The sequence below is a fragment of the Typopeltis vanoorti genome, chromosome 7 (genome assembly GCF_054136105.1).
Source record: "Typopeltis vanoorti isolate ZY-2024b chromosome 7, IOZ_Tvanoo_1.0, whole genome shotgun sequence".
Lineage (NCBI taxonomy): Eukaryota > Metazoa > Arthropoda > Arachnida > Uropygi > Thelyphonidae > Typopeltis > Typopeltis vanoorti.
Genome location: NC_143555.1, coordinates 30,078,456 through 30,094,131, shown reverse-complemented (window position 1 = coordinate 30,094,131; position 15,676 = coordinate 30,078,456). Strand labels below are relative to the sequence as shown.

At 36.5% G+C, this 15,676-nt stretch overlaps 1 protein-coding gene across 1 annotated transcript in view; it reads right to left on the bottom strand.

Moving 5' to 3' along the window:
• Window positions 1-15,676, bottom strand: part of LOC150104547 (Ig-like and fibronectin type-III domain-containing protein 1) — a 548,674-nt gene that overhangs the window by 264,852 nt on the left and 268,146 nt on the right. The window contains exon 15 of the mRNA XM_090395576.1: window positions 12,479-12,665. Coding sequence (XP_090251702.1) covers window positions 12,479-12,665 — 187 coding nt within the window. The remainder of the gene's footprint in view (window positions 1-12,478; window positions 12,666-15,676) is intronic.

Sequence of the window (15,676 nt, the reverse complement as noted above, 5' to 3'; positions counted from 1 at the left end):
AAAGCCACTATTTCTATACCCAGCATTATCTCCTCTAGACTCCACTAGGCTCAGCGCTACCTAATGTTGTCCCCCTTCTCCCAAGTACCCTTATTCCCACAAGAGGCACTCCCTGCTACCATCGGCCTTAGGCATTCTAGTTTCCCTGCATTGACACACTGCAGGGAAACTAGTGGTTAGCCTTATCTTAGTTAACTGCTTTCAGTTGGCCCTCTCTGAGTGGGATTGACAAAACTTAAATACAGATCTTTGTTATATTCCCAAGATTTCTCAACTATTTATCGTAAAGTGAAGATCTGATCCTGACATTCTCTATTTGGCCTGAATCTAGCTTGTTCTTCACCAAACTTTTCTTCAACAATTCTTCTCAATTGTTTCTCAAGTATACTTGCATAAATCTTACCAGGAACACACAGTGGGGAAATACCTCTGTAATTCTCACATTCAGTTTATTTCCTTTTTTATATATGGGTACTATGAGAACTCTACTCCAATCTTTGGGAATTCATCCCTCTGACCAGGACATTTCAGAGATTGGCCGCTAGAAGGATTCGTGGTCTGTAGTGTTTGTTGAGAGCTTCTGATAAGATAAGTGTTATTTTAAGTTATCATTGACAATTTTGCTTGAATGTTACGTAGTTTGTTTGCTTTGCATATCTTAGTGTGTCTGTTTGTGTGTTTTTGGTGTTTCGATTATTAATTTGATAAAATATGATAGAAGCGAGCACACGGCTCCCGTAAAAAGGAAAATGCCGGCTAGTAATAATGGTTCGCCATCTTTGTTCAATAACTGTAATATAAAGGAGTTTATTCAGTGTACTATCTGTGAAATGTATGCTTTGCAGAGAGCAGTTAGGAGTATGATAATGGAGTGAATGTGTGTAGAAAATGAGGAATTAAAGTGCATTTCAGGTCATGAGTGTGATATTTTTGTCAAATTTCAGAATATAGAAAATAGTGATATGATAAGAAATTGTGAGGTTGTACCAGAGAACTGTGAGGGCGTGAATGTAGAAAGTGTGAATGATGGTATTAATACAGAGGAAATTAATGGTTAACAGTTAATAAAAAAGATGAGATAGATGCAATGAGTGAAAACGCGTTGTTGAGCGGAGTGATACATAGAGCAAAACGGCAGCTAGAGCATATGCACAAATGTCTACTGAGTATACCAGCCAATAATAAAAAGTATGATAGGAAAAATAAGAGTATGTTTGTGAACGTAAACAAAATGAAGGAGCGAGTGCTGTATGGAGATTCATTAGTATGAGGTGTGTTAGTAGAGGATTTGACAAAATCTTACCAACCTGGTGCAACCATCAAGGACGTAAGTGAGTCTATTAGAGAGCAAAAGGAAAGGGCAAAAGAAATGATAGTTGTGGCAGGTATGAATGATTTGAAAGGAGATAAATGGAAATGATAGAGGACCTGAATGAATTGTTTGAAGTAGCAAAAGAAAAGAGCGAGAGAGTTAGGATGATTAGTCTTTTGCAGCGGTAAGACAGTGAAGTGTTTAGGAAGAGGGCCATAATTACAAATAACTTTATGCGTGGTTATGCATGACGAGTGGTGTGGAATTTGTGGACGTGTAGAGTGAGTTCGATGGGCGAAAGGATCTATAATGGGCGAAAGGATCTATATAAGATGGCTGGTTTGCATTTGAATGGATTTGGTGTAAGGAGACTTGAAAAGGTGTTGTTGAATGAAGTGAATGTGCAGAATCAGGGAAACTAGATTTATTAAGGGGAGGGGAGTAGATGTGCAGACCTTAGGGAGCCAATTGAGTGTATCAATGAGTATAATATACCCGAACAAATAAGGACAACAAATCAGAATGGGACAGTTAGTATAAGGCATCAGGGTAGGGATGGGGGCTAACGGGGGTCTGCAATTCATGTACACTAATGCTAGGAGTATTAGGAACAAGAAGGAAGAATTTTTGGCCTTGATTGGCACTTCCAGACCACAGGTTATTAGTATTAGTGAAACATGGCTGACTGTAGATGATATAGCTAGTGGGATTGAATGTGATGGGTATAGTGTGTTCAGGAATGACAGGGAGAATAAAATGGGGGGGGAGTATTGTTGATGATAGCTGATGATCTGCAGCCAAGGAGAATAGAAGTTGAATTGCAGGATAGAGAAAAGAGCATATTTGAGGCCATTTGGTGTGAGATAATGGCTAGCAGAACAAAATATACAATTGGGTGCTGCTATAGACCAGGTGATGGAGAAGATGGTGGAAATGGTATGCACAAGCAAATAGAAGAAATGAGTGGAAGGAGGGTAATTATTATGGGAGATTTCAACTATGATAGCATTGATTGGAGTGAGGAGAGGACACACGGGAGGAAGGAATTGGATTTTATGCGGTTATTAAGGTATAATTATCTGCGACAGCATGTAATAGAAAATACTAGGGGTCAGAGAGTGCTTGACCTAGTAATTGCATCTGAGGATTTGGCTGTAACTAATATGACCACATTGAAACCAACTGGTGAGAGTGATCATAGGGTCTTGACTTGAGAGGTGGCTAAAGGTGTGGAATTTACAATTAAGACAGAGTACATGTGGAATTATCGGGCTGGTAAGTATGACATGCTTAGGAGTTTGATTAGTTCAGTGCCATGGTATGTACAACTGCAAGGGCTAGAAGTTGATAGTGCATGGGAGGCGGTTAAGAAGTGTTTTCATGAAGCAATGGTTGACTGTATACCTAGAGTCCGAATAATAAATCAAGTAGGGGTTAACTGGATGAATAACACCATTAAGCTTCGGCTGCAAAAAAAAGAAACAACTATGGAGGGAATTTAAGGAGAAAGGTGACCAGCAGGCATAGGAATGGTATAAAGCACAGGCCAGAAGGGTAACGAGTGTGGTAAGAAAAGCAAAAACGGATTATGAAAGAACATTACCCATGCAGGCTAAAGAGAATCCTAAACAATTTTTCGATATGTTGCAAGTAAAAGAAAAAATGTATATAGCAGAATGATTTTAAAGAATGCCGATGGCAGGGAGGTAACCGAATCAGTTGATATAGTTGAGTTACTGAGCGAGCACTTTGCAAGAATATATCATCCAGGTGGTGACATTGCAGAAATGAATGAACCAATAGATTATATGGGAATTGTGGTGAATGAAGTGGAGGTGAGTAGTCTATTGCAAAACCTTAATGTCGATACATCTGTGGGATTGTATGGTATACCAGCTCGTGTCATACGAGAAGCGGCTAAAAAATTGTCGGTGCCATTGACCATTTTGTTTAATTTGAGTCTCGGGTCTGGGTTAGTCCCGAGGGGGTGGAAAAAGGGGAAAATAGTTTCACTGCATAAAGGAGGTTCCAAGACTGCTGTTGTAAATTACCGACCGATTAGCATATCAGGAATCGTTGTCAAGGTCTTGGAGAAATTAGTCAAGAAAAGAATACAGGATTGGATAGATGAAAATGGGATATTGTATGGGGGTCAACATGGTTTTGTGAAGGGTAGATCATGCCTCAGTGACTTGCTCATGTTTTTTAACACAGTGATGGCTGAAGTGGATAAGGGTATTGGGTTTACAGTGATTCTACTGGACCTTGCCAAGGCCTTTGACAGGATACCACATGGAACTCTAATCAGTAAACTGAAGCAGATGGGGATGGATACAGGATTGGTGAGATGGATAGGAGGGTGGTTGATGGAGAGATACCAGAGTGGTTTATTCAGGAGTTGAGTCCAAAAGACGGCTTGTGACTAGTGGTGTGCCGCAGGGTTCTGTTCTTGAACCACTACTTTTCAATTTGTTCATCAATGATATAGGAAAGGATCTGAGAGGAAGTGTTCACTTGTTTGTTAATGATGCAAAGTTGGGTAGAGCAATTGTGAGTGCACAGGATGTCAAAATTTTGCAGAATGATTTGGATAGTTTGGAGGACTGGGCTAAGGAGAATGGATGTCAATTTAATGTGGCAAAATGTAAGGTTATGCGTTTTGGGGTGAAAAGATTAGCAGCAGTATACTACATTGGTGGAACTGTACTCCAGGAGATTGACGAGGCCAGGGATTGGGAGTGTTGGTGGATGGGGAGTTGAAGTTTAGGGGAGCACATCGCAAAAGTGGTTAAATCAGCTCATGAAATCACTTGGTTGCTGAAAATACTTTGAAGAGCAGAGACAAACAGGTTATTGTTCCTCTGTATCGAGCCTTGATAAGACCCCATCTAGACTACTATGCCCAGATTTGGGTGCCAGGGTTTCTCTTCTTAATGGGGAGGAGGTTGAGAAGATCCAGAGACGAGTTACCAAGATGATAGCAGGTCAATGGAATGAGCCTTATGAGAACAGGTTGAAGATTTGTGGGTTGCAGAAATTGGTCGATAGGCAGAAAAGGGGTGATATGATTAAGACATTCAAATTACTGAAGCGTTTGTATAAGATTAATCCAGAAGATATTTTTGATAACAGGACTGGTGGTGGTGGGAGGTCTAGGGGCAATACATGGGAGCTGGACAAGAATGTGGTTAGCAGGGGTGTTAGAGCTAGGTTTTTTTTTTTTTTCTATCCTTGCAGACAATCTCACCACATGCCTCTGTGGCTGAATCAATCAGGGTTTTCTTCAAGGCTTGCCACTGAATCTCGAAGGTTTGGTTCCTGTTCTCAAACTCTTTCATTTTTTTCTTCAATAATCTTTGTGTATTTTAGTCTGCAGTTCAGATCTGAGAGCTGCTCAACTTTTATTTGCTTTAAAACTTTCTTAGTAACATGTAAGAAAGTTTTAAAACAAATAAAAGTTGCGCAGCTCTCAGATGTGAACTGAGAGCAGGATAAAATTGAATTTCATATTGAAAAGAATAACATTCTTTTATAATATTCTGGAGGTTGTTGAAGAAGCTTAGAAATAGAGGAAAGAGTGCTGTAAAAGGAGTTATAGATGATAAAGGTGAAATGAAAATGGGAGAAAAAGATATCCTTGAAGTATGGAGTAATTACTTCAAAAAATTGCTAAACGAAACAAGCAGTGATAACACAGTGGCAAAAAACATTCAATAGGCATACAGTCAGGAATACATATCCATACTTGAAGTAGAAAAAGCCATCAAAGGCTTGAAATGTGGAAAGGCAGCAGGAGTAGATGATATTCGACCAGAAATGCTGAAGAATGGTGGTATCAAAGTCTTACAGTGGCTGCACTGCATAGTTCAAAAGGCCTGGACAGAGGGACGAATTCCCGATGATTGGAGTACAACTCTCTTAGTACCCATATATAAAAAGAGAAATAAAACTGAATGTTCGTACTGAGTGTTCCTGGTAAGATTTATGCAAGTATACTTGAGAAGAATTGTGGAAGAAAAGCTTGGTGAAAAACAAACTGGATTCAGGCCAAATAGAGACTGTCAGGATCAGACCTTCACTTTACGACAAATAGCTGAGAAATCATGGGAATATAACAAAGATCTGTATTTAAGTTTTGTCAATCTGGAAAAGGCATATGACATGGTGCCAAGAGAAGAGTATTCAAAATGCTGCAGTTGTATGGTGTCAATGGGGGCATTATATCAAGCAATACTTAGTCTTTATTTGAATTGTAATTCAGCAGTTAGAATTGAAGGAAGTACAGGAAGATGGTCAATGTTATTTATTTTCCTTCATAGTTGAAGGAACTGTTATTCCTCACACAGCACATGTATTGTTGACTTCCTGTAAGAAAGGTTGAAGAACCAATGCAAAGAGCAATGGACTAAGGAAACCTTGCTTGACTCCTTTTTGAATTTTGACTGGGTCTGACAGGTATCCACTAACTAGGAGGTAGGTAGTTTAACTGGCATAGGCTCCTTTGATAATGGATAATAGCTTTTTACCTACACCAATTTGCTGGAAGATGTGGAACAGAAAAGTATGCCAGACATTATCAAATGCCTGAGTAAGGTCTACTGAGAGCACTACCATCGACTGCGTTTTTCATATTAATTAAGCGGATTATATCATGTAGCAGAAATAGATTAAATTCTACTGCTCAGCCTGGAAGAACTCCTACACCTGTATGCTTTTAATTATGTATCCAATTCCCACTTTGAGCCTGTTATTGATAATGCAGAAAAATATTTTGTAGTCAGTATTAAATAGAGAAATAGGTCTCCAGCTGCTGATTAAGGTGTGATTTCTATTAGGTTTTCGAATGAGGACAGTATGGCTTGCTGCAAATTCACTTGGTATGTGTCCTGATGAGAGAAAATAATTAAATAGTATAACTAGAATTGGAAGAATAAAATCCCAGGCCTCAAATTCTTTACAGGTAACTTCAGATGCTGTAATGGGCCTGTCAAGCCCATCTTGGATATGAACAGGAAAGCCATTAATGTTCCAAAGAGTTATAATTTCCAACAGTAGTATTGTCTTCAAACAGATTATGTAATGTTTTTGAAAAGAGTCAAGGATGTCATGAGTGGTGGACATGTCTTCACCATCAATGCAGATTTGAGTGATAGTCCTTTCTTTGCTGAATTTAGTGAATTGTCTATTGAAGAATGCAGCTGAAGAGTATCTACTAACTGCTGCTGTATTCTTATATAAAATTTTATATAAGTCTTAAAATTTCTTTCTTCTACTTGTTTGTGCCTTTCCAGTTCTATCTCTATGTTAATATTTTTAACGATGTTGCTACATTCTTCACCATTGTGTTGGTTTGTTATGAACCAGCTTCTCTCTTTATACAGGTCATTCAACTTTTTCTTTTGAGGAGAGCCTGTTCTTTTTCCCATTCCATTATATTCTATTTTACTGCTTGTTTGAATTTTAACCACATATCCCAGTTCCAAGTAAAATTATTCCAGTTTGAACAGAGAGGCTGGAATTTGGTTGAAAAGATCAACAGAAAATTTGGTGTAAGTCTCCATGGTCCTGAACTGATCTCTACTTGTTCCATGTAGTGGAACTTAAGTAGAACTGAATTATGATCTGACATGTTGATGTCAAGATGTTTTATCTGAATTATCCTATTTATAAGGGAAGAAGAGATATAAATTTCAAGATGGGTACTAATACCATGATTCATATATGTGTAAGCCTGGAGATTAGCATTGCGAATCCTCTATATGTCTACTAGTTGAGCATTGTCGGGACATGTTTTTAACTGTACATATGCCACTTTTCCACTCCTGGGGTGTCCCCCTATTTTGTCTAATTGTGGGATCTCCAGCTGCTATGATGTATGGGCACTGTATAAATATGGCTCCAATTCCTGGAAGAATTTCATCTAATTGTTCCATTGGATGGAACAAACATTTATAAACCTTATACATCCACAGTATTTCCAGTCTATTGTCAAGATTCTCCCTTCTGCATCTCTTTGGATATTACAGAATGACCCAAGGAGGGGGGGGGGGGAAGAATAAGAACACCTGCTCCAGCCCTGTTAAATCTTCCAAAGCTCCAATAAGAAAGAATGGATATCTATCTGTTAAAGTTTTTATATCTTTATATCTGCAGAAGTATGTTTCTTGGAGAAACAAAAACCTGATATTATGGCATAGCATAAGTTTCCATATAGTTTCTTGTTTAATTTGCCTGTGGAATCGTCATACATTTAATGTGGTAAAGCAGAAGGAGATGCTATGATTAATGAAGTGTCACTGGTAAGTTTTTAACTTCTAAATTTTGGATGAACCTGATGAGGTCTTCAATCTGTGAAGGAGCAATTGTGCAGCCTGTTTCTTGTAAACTGTTTTCCACTTTTTTTACAGTTGCTTTCCATTATTTCAATTTCATGCCTATCATTCTTGATTTTGAAGCTAGTTATTTTCTTTTCATGAAGATGATAATCATACTGGGAAAACTTTGAATCAGTAAACTTTATTATATTTCTTTTAATTGTATCTCTTGCTTTCCCTTTATTAGCATGGGATATTTCTTCATAGTCCATAAACTCTTATGAGCCTGAAGAGTTTTGATTCAATGATCCACAACCTTCTCCATCTTTACATTTTTATTACTTCCTTTTCTTTTAGATTAGTTCCTTTTTTTAATTTTTTTTGTTTATCCTCAATTTTATTTTATTAATTCATCTTTCCTTTTTGATGATCTTATTTGCATATTAAGTTCTTTCAAACTCCAGAATAGTTTACCATAACTTGACTGTACCGATGTTGACAAAATTTAGTTCAGGTGTCTTCATATCTAATGTGAAGGTGACATCACCAGAAAACCAATTTGGATATTTGCCTGATAATCCCTTTCATATGTTACTGATTTTAACCCATTTCGAGAATTTATAAGAATTTCATTACTATTCTCTATATATTCCATTGGAACTCTTTCGATTTTTACTGTTTTTACCTAGCTCCTGACCATTACAGGAATAACTCTGCTGCCTTCGAAAGTAAAATCTTGTAACAGTTTGTCCCTTGTTTCCACATCTTTAACTACAATTAAATATTTCCCTCTGCCGTACAGTGTGAAGGAATAAATCTTATTAGCACCGACTATCTATTTTAAAACCTTAATCACCCATATCGCTTCTTCACATCCTGGAATTCCAATTCCCAGAGTTTGCACCATTGGAGCAATTGGTACCATTATCTCAGGTGGGGAAAAAGACTAAAACATCTGATTTGCTAGTGGGGGGTAAAACCACCACTAGCACCAGTAAAATAAAATCAAAGTGAAATACAAATGAAAGAAAAACCAAAGTAGTTATCTTGCCAAAAACCGAGATGTCACAGTGGGAGCCAGACCCAGAAGTGATACCAAGGTTGAATTAATGCAGAAGTCTTATTTCCATACACAAGTAGTCAAAAGGTGTCACGCCTTATTACTAAAATACTCTGAGTTAGAGAAAGATGTTTGAAAGTTTTTTCACTTGGTTATATTATAAATTTAAAATGTCAAGAAATTATATTCTTGGTTTAATCCTTTATCCAAGTGCTTATTTGCTTATAGATTTGGTCACAGGGATTTGAAGGGATGAAGTAACTCTGGTGATGGTGAATAGATGGATAACAAAAATGATATCAGGACTCTACAACATTAGTAATGAAAACAGACTGAGGGCATGCATACTGCAGAGTGGATAGAAGACAAAAGTGGAGGGGGGGGGTATGATCGAGACATTTAAGCTACTGAAGGGTTATTATTGTTATAACACCGAGGATCTTTTTTTGTATGGTAGAATGAGGATGAAGAAAGAAGGACAAGGGGCCATTTCTGAAAGTTAGAAATTGGTAAGAATAAAAAATTTTTTTGCATGAAAAAATCCAAGAAAATGGAAGTATAAGCCTTTCCCTCATCTACTGCTTTTGTAACTTTATTATAAAAGGCTAGCATATTACTAAAACAAGAGCACCCACTCACATATCCATGTTAACTCTCACAGATAACCTTACCCTCATCTACCCAATGTTGCATACTGTCCCTAACTAATTTCTCCTAGATCTTAACAACTACTGATGACAGACAAACTGGCCTATAATTAGACACTTCCAGTCTGTTACTGCCGTTATGCAATGGCACTATTTATCTTCCTTCTATTCCCCGGGGAATAGAAGGAAGGTAAAATATTGAAAATACTCTCGGACCAGCCCTGGGCACCTTTCCCGTAGGCAGACTTTCATTGAAAAACCAGGTCAAAGGAGCTCACAGTTCTTTAGCACATTCTCTCAAAACGCGTGGCAAAATACCATCCAGTCCCACTGCTTTACTGACATCCAGAGTACTCAGTATTTGAAACATGCTCTCCTCCTCCAACTCTAAATCTCGAACTTGCCCTATCCCTCTAGTATTAAAATTTACTCCTCCAGGATGAATTACACCAATAAAGTGTTCATTGAACAATTCCACTATGTCCTCTGCATCAGTCACTCTATTCCCATTTTTATCCCACAATATCATTCTTCCACAATCATTTCTCCTCCTACTGGCTACATAGCTAAAAAATTCCCTAGGATTTTCTTTGGATCTTAGGGCCAATCTCCTCTCATATTCCAGTTTCATTTTCCTTACCACACTAGTCACTCTTCTGGCCTGTGTCTTATATTCCTCATGCATCTTCTCTTCACCTGTCTCCTTACATCTCTTCCATAGCCTCTTTTTCGCATGCAATTCCTGTTTAATATTGTTTGTCATCCACTTTACCCCAAATTGTGTTCTCTTGTTCACACGTGGTATACAACTTACCATTGCTGCTAACAAATATTCCTTCACAATTTCCCATGCACTAATGATATCCCGGCCTTCCAATTCTTTCCTCCATGAAACTTCCCGAAGTTGACATCTAAGAGTATTATAATCACCTGCATTATAATTCCATATAAGTTCCCGTCTCTTTGATACTCCTGCATGTCTATTCATTTTCCAAGTCAAAACCATATAGTCATTCTCTCCAACTGGTGGGAGAGATGTCATCTCAGTTATTATCAACTCTTCTGATGCTATAACCAAATCCAAAACTCTTGTTCCCTCTGTTACATGTTGCCTAAGACATTTGTCCCTCAAGAATTCAAGAAATTCCATTCCCTTATTGCTACATGCATCTTCCTCTCCCCAATTTATACTGCTGTAGTTAAAATCTCTCATAACAATCATTCTTCTTGCACTTGCCAAGCTCAACTGTCTAACATCTCCTGGTCCCCACCCTCTGTGCTTCTTGGTTTGTAGCAACACCCCACTAAATATTCCGTCTTGCCTATCTCTACCTCACACCATATGCTTTCAAAATTATTAGTGTCACTGCCTTCCAAAGCCTCCACTCTTAGAGGACATAAGTCATCACTTAATATAAGCAGTACTCCACCACCACGCTTTCCCTTCCTATCTTGCAAGCCTTGAATCTATGTGAGGACCATAAGATAGGAGACTTACTGCAACACTATTGATCTCTTGCAAGCAAGCATACTAGCCACGGATCCTGCCCATGCAATCCACGACCGTTCATCTTGCCAAAGCAGAGGCAAAAGTAGTGCAAGACTTCCAGGATCCTTCCTTCTTTTGAGATGCCCACAGGTTGCACAGCAGGGCATTGGATCTCAGTGATAGTGGTCTGGAAGACAGGATAGGAAAAAGACTCAGGAGAAGTAGAGTGAAGAATACAGAAAGAAAAACAAAGATGAAGAATGAAAATGCCAGTTTTCCATCACTGGGATATTTCCTGTACCATGATCGGGTATTCCTCATGAAGGGATGAACAAAAAGCAATTTTATATAATGATTTCGATAAATTGAATGCCGTTTCACAACTTAAAGATGCACATTTTCTCACATTAATCATTATTACACAAACAGCTTGTTGGTCAAACTCAAATATCAAGTTATAAAACTCCAAAAATCATGCTGCAACAATTAGGACTACTTTAGTCCCTTTTTTAGACTTTAGTGTTAAGACTTTCTAGCTCTTTTGTCTGTTTCAAATAAGAGATGAATTTCATCACCAGCATGAGACCATCAGCCTATTTACTGGAATCCTGAAGTGATTTGATCAAGTTAAATGTGGTCTCTAATGTACAGCTTAAAAAATAAAAATAAAAATCCTTAGCCAGCTAGTAGTATGAATGTGCTATAAGTTTACAATCTTTCATTCATAAATACATAAAAAGAAAAAACTAATCTGTAAAGCTGGAAAACAAAAATTGCTGGAGCTATCAACATTAGAGTCAACAGCAAAGAAAGGTTATGTCATGGAAATGAAACTGCAGAATGTGAAATAAAATCAGAAAATTCAGGAGGCAATGAATGAATTTAACAGAATGGGACACAAAGAAATAGAAGAAATAGAGGAGGTCTTTAGATATAGCATTCTCTAACACAGAATCAGAATCACCATCTTTGTGACATATGAAAAGATGCCATTTGTTTGTTGGGAATTACAATCTTAGCATCTAAAGCTATGAGGCCAGTGTATTGTATCTGCTAACTGCATATATTCTTCTGGCCGGGTTGCCTTTTTGTGGGATGAAAACCCTATAAGTTCATGGGAGGAATACTTACCACCGAATGAGACTGACCAACTCATGGATGGATGAATGCAGCAATTAATTTAGGTACTTGAGATGGTCAGTAACTGTGATGTTAATTAACTATTCTCAAAGGAAACTGAGCTAACAACTAGTTTTCATTAGGAATATGGTTAACAATATTGCATATTTTTGAAAATTTTCATAGCGCACATACACACATATGCACTGATTTTCCAGTGATAGTTCATGCTGCATGAATATAAAATATCAAAAATAAGATTTTTAATATTTTATTTTTTTTAATGTCAAAGCAAACCCCTTTTCATTTAAAAACTTTTGTTATTTAAACGTCCATGATCATATTAAAAAAAATGTTTAGTAACGTTTTAACAAATCTCAATTAAAATAACCAACATCAATCAATTATAACTGTTAAAACAAGATGCCTAAATTTTATTTTCTTAAAAAAAAGGGGGGTGGGAGAAATAACGTTATTTGTCAGAGGTGAAACATTTCATCAAACATGATCAGGTAGTAAACAATTTTATGCACTTACATCATACGAACAAAGGGGCAGGCAATGATCCCTCAATCCTGCTGAAATACAACATGCTGTTTCATTGTAACCATTATGTTTCTCACTAGCCATATTATCCTTTTCCACCTTTGGTATGCCAAAGAGTGCTCGAGCAGAAGGAGGACCAGTGCCATATGGATTGGCAGCTGCCACATATGTTTCATACCTAACAAAAAATAATATTAATATAAGGTCTTCATTAGAGTCAAAAGACTCATAATAGAAAGTCGTTATAAACTAACATACTGCATCTTAAATGCAGTCACCAAAATTACACTCACTACACACACACTAGCAATATGTTTCACTTACCTATCACTCTTCAATTAAAAAAAAAAATACTTTTCAATAACAGGAAACATACTGTATATTGCAAAATTTGATTAAAATTACAAAATGTAGTATGATATCTAAGAATGCTTAACATTCTAAATAGTAAAAGAGATTGTAATATTTCATTTATCATTAGGAGAACAGTTAGGTGAAACTACAAATTAAGCTGCATATGAGCCAAAAGACATAATTATGTAATTCAATTAAGCATTTTTGATTAAATGAAGACTTAATATAATATATTAAAAAATACTAAGGCCTTGTGGCCCAAGTAGTTAGTATACCACTCTCCAGCCAACTGGAGAGTGGTATAGCTAAAAGTTATAGGCATTAGTAAGACATGTGTGACTGAGGATAATATATAGTCAAGGATAGAATGCATGGAATATAGTATTTTCAGATAGGAACAGAATGGAAGGAGGGGTTGTGATAATGATAGAAGAATTGAAGCCAAGAAGAATAGAAGTACATCAGGAAGACAGGGATGAAGAAGATAGTTCATTTGAGGTAATCTGGTGTGAGAAAGAAGTCAATGGGATAAAATATATAGTAGGCTGCTATAGACCAAAGGGAAGATATAAATGGTACAAACTGGCAAATTAGCACAATAGGTGGAGGTCATATAATTATTATGGGAAACTTCAACTATAGAGACATAGATTGGAAGGAGAAATGGTCACAAGAAGAGTAAGAAATGTAATTTATACAGACAGAGATAATTATCATTACCTCAGACAACATGTAATGGAGAAGACACGAGGTTCAAGAGTGCAGGATCTGGTCAGAGCTCCTCTCATTAATAAACTATCCAGATTCACATTTCTGCTTTCACTCAAATGTGGACCATCTGCATTAAAGCTGCTTTCTATTTCACATTATCCCACCACATATTCGAGTCCTTTCTTTCCACATATTCTAGCTATCATGCCCATTCATGATCACTGCGCTAATCTTCAAATCCCTAATATCAAATCTTGGTAACACAAAAGAGTCACTATCATTTCTGCATTTATGTTCATTTTTCCTTTTTTGATCATGTTCATATTCACGATCACATTCTCCACACTCATTCTCAAGCTCATCCTTCTGGCTATCATCCTTAGTCTTACAGCCACCACTGGCTTTCATCTGATATTCTTCACTTCCCATTCCCAACTTTCATTCAAATCACTACAGTCCATTAACATATCACACCTTCTGCAGCCCCTCACTCCCTCCCCTCTCTCATTTACTCTCTTAACAAACACATCACAACAGTCACCTACACAAACATATTACCCTCCCAACATCAAACTATCTTAATAAAATCCACAGTGCTCAACACATTCAATTTTCATGCTGTGTCTGGTTGTTCTAGCTCTTACCACCATTTTGTCTTTGTTAAATGTTATGCACAAAATTTAATTCATTCATTTCACTCATTGCAGGAAAATTCACAACATGCAAAAATTCATCATGGCAAAAATTTATTGTGAGAGAATTCTTCCCCATAAAATCAAAATCCACTAATAATTTTATTCCATTAGGGAGTAGGGCATCATGGTAAAATTCTTAGCAATTCTTAGAAAATTCTTAGCTGGAAAATTCATCATGCACAGTACATATCAAAAATATCCTGTTTCATTTTTTTGATTGATTCTAAACAAAAATGCTAATATTTCTTTTGTAGGTAGATACAATAATTTTATCAATATTAATTTATAATAATTCGTCAGTTTTTCTTTCCTTTTTGAAAAATTATAAATTGTTTGATGTGATTAGCTTTGAACCTTTTGATGAGAGAGAAAGAATCACTCTTTTGAAAAGAAAGAAAACTGTGCAAGTTGTTCTGCAGTTCAACTAGCTTTTTTTTTTTGGGGGGGGGGGGGGCAAATATTTGGCTAACTATTCCAAACAGATATTTCTCATTTTCTGATTACAGTTTATTTTGAAATCATGAAAGAATTTATGTAATATTACCATCACTTTCTTTAATATATTTACTAAAATTGATACAGTGAAGAGTCTTCAAAATCAGTTTACTATACAGGAAAAGTAAGGTTAGTTTTCCAAAATATATCGGTATCTTCTAATTGATAACTCTCCACTTTTGAATTAGCTCAGTAAAAATAAAATAAAATAATATCACATCTGTATGAGTGTCTAAAGCATACACAAAAATAACAATGGCTTAAAAAATAAACAAACATTCTTAAATGTGGTGCATTACTTTCTAAATATCCTATACCAGTTTTGTAAAAATTAATATCTCATCTAAAGAGCCTATAGTATTAAAGTAAGAAAAATTTATTTTTCTTACTTTAATTTTTAATTTTAATTTTTGTTCATTTTAAGAAATAAACAAAACTTGGAGAACTCACTGATCAGTAAGTGGTGGGTGATTTGAGTGGTGGTAGGGAAAAGTGTTTTTTAAACGGTGTATAGTGTGAATTCTTTTGTGAATTGGGCTGCATTTTTTTCACAGTAACACAAGTGTTATTTAGTTATTCTGCTTTTGGAGTTTCATTGTTGCCGAGTTTCGTTGGGCTACTGAGAAGGCGAGCTCACAGTTGGCAGCATTGCAATGGAAGAGAAGTTTTCGCTATCTAGTATAGTTGAATATAGCATTATAATTATATATATATATATATATATATATATATATATATCTGTGATACAGTGTTCATATATATTTTTACCGATTAGTTTAGTAGTTACGTACTTGGCAGTAAAGAATGATGGTGGATGCAACTGCAATCACAAATGGCATGTCACCAAGTCCTCTGCCATTTAAGAACTCTATTATACATAATATAATAAAGGACTTTGTGGCATGCAGTGTTTGCGGCATGTATGCTTCCCGGG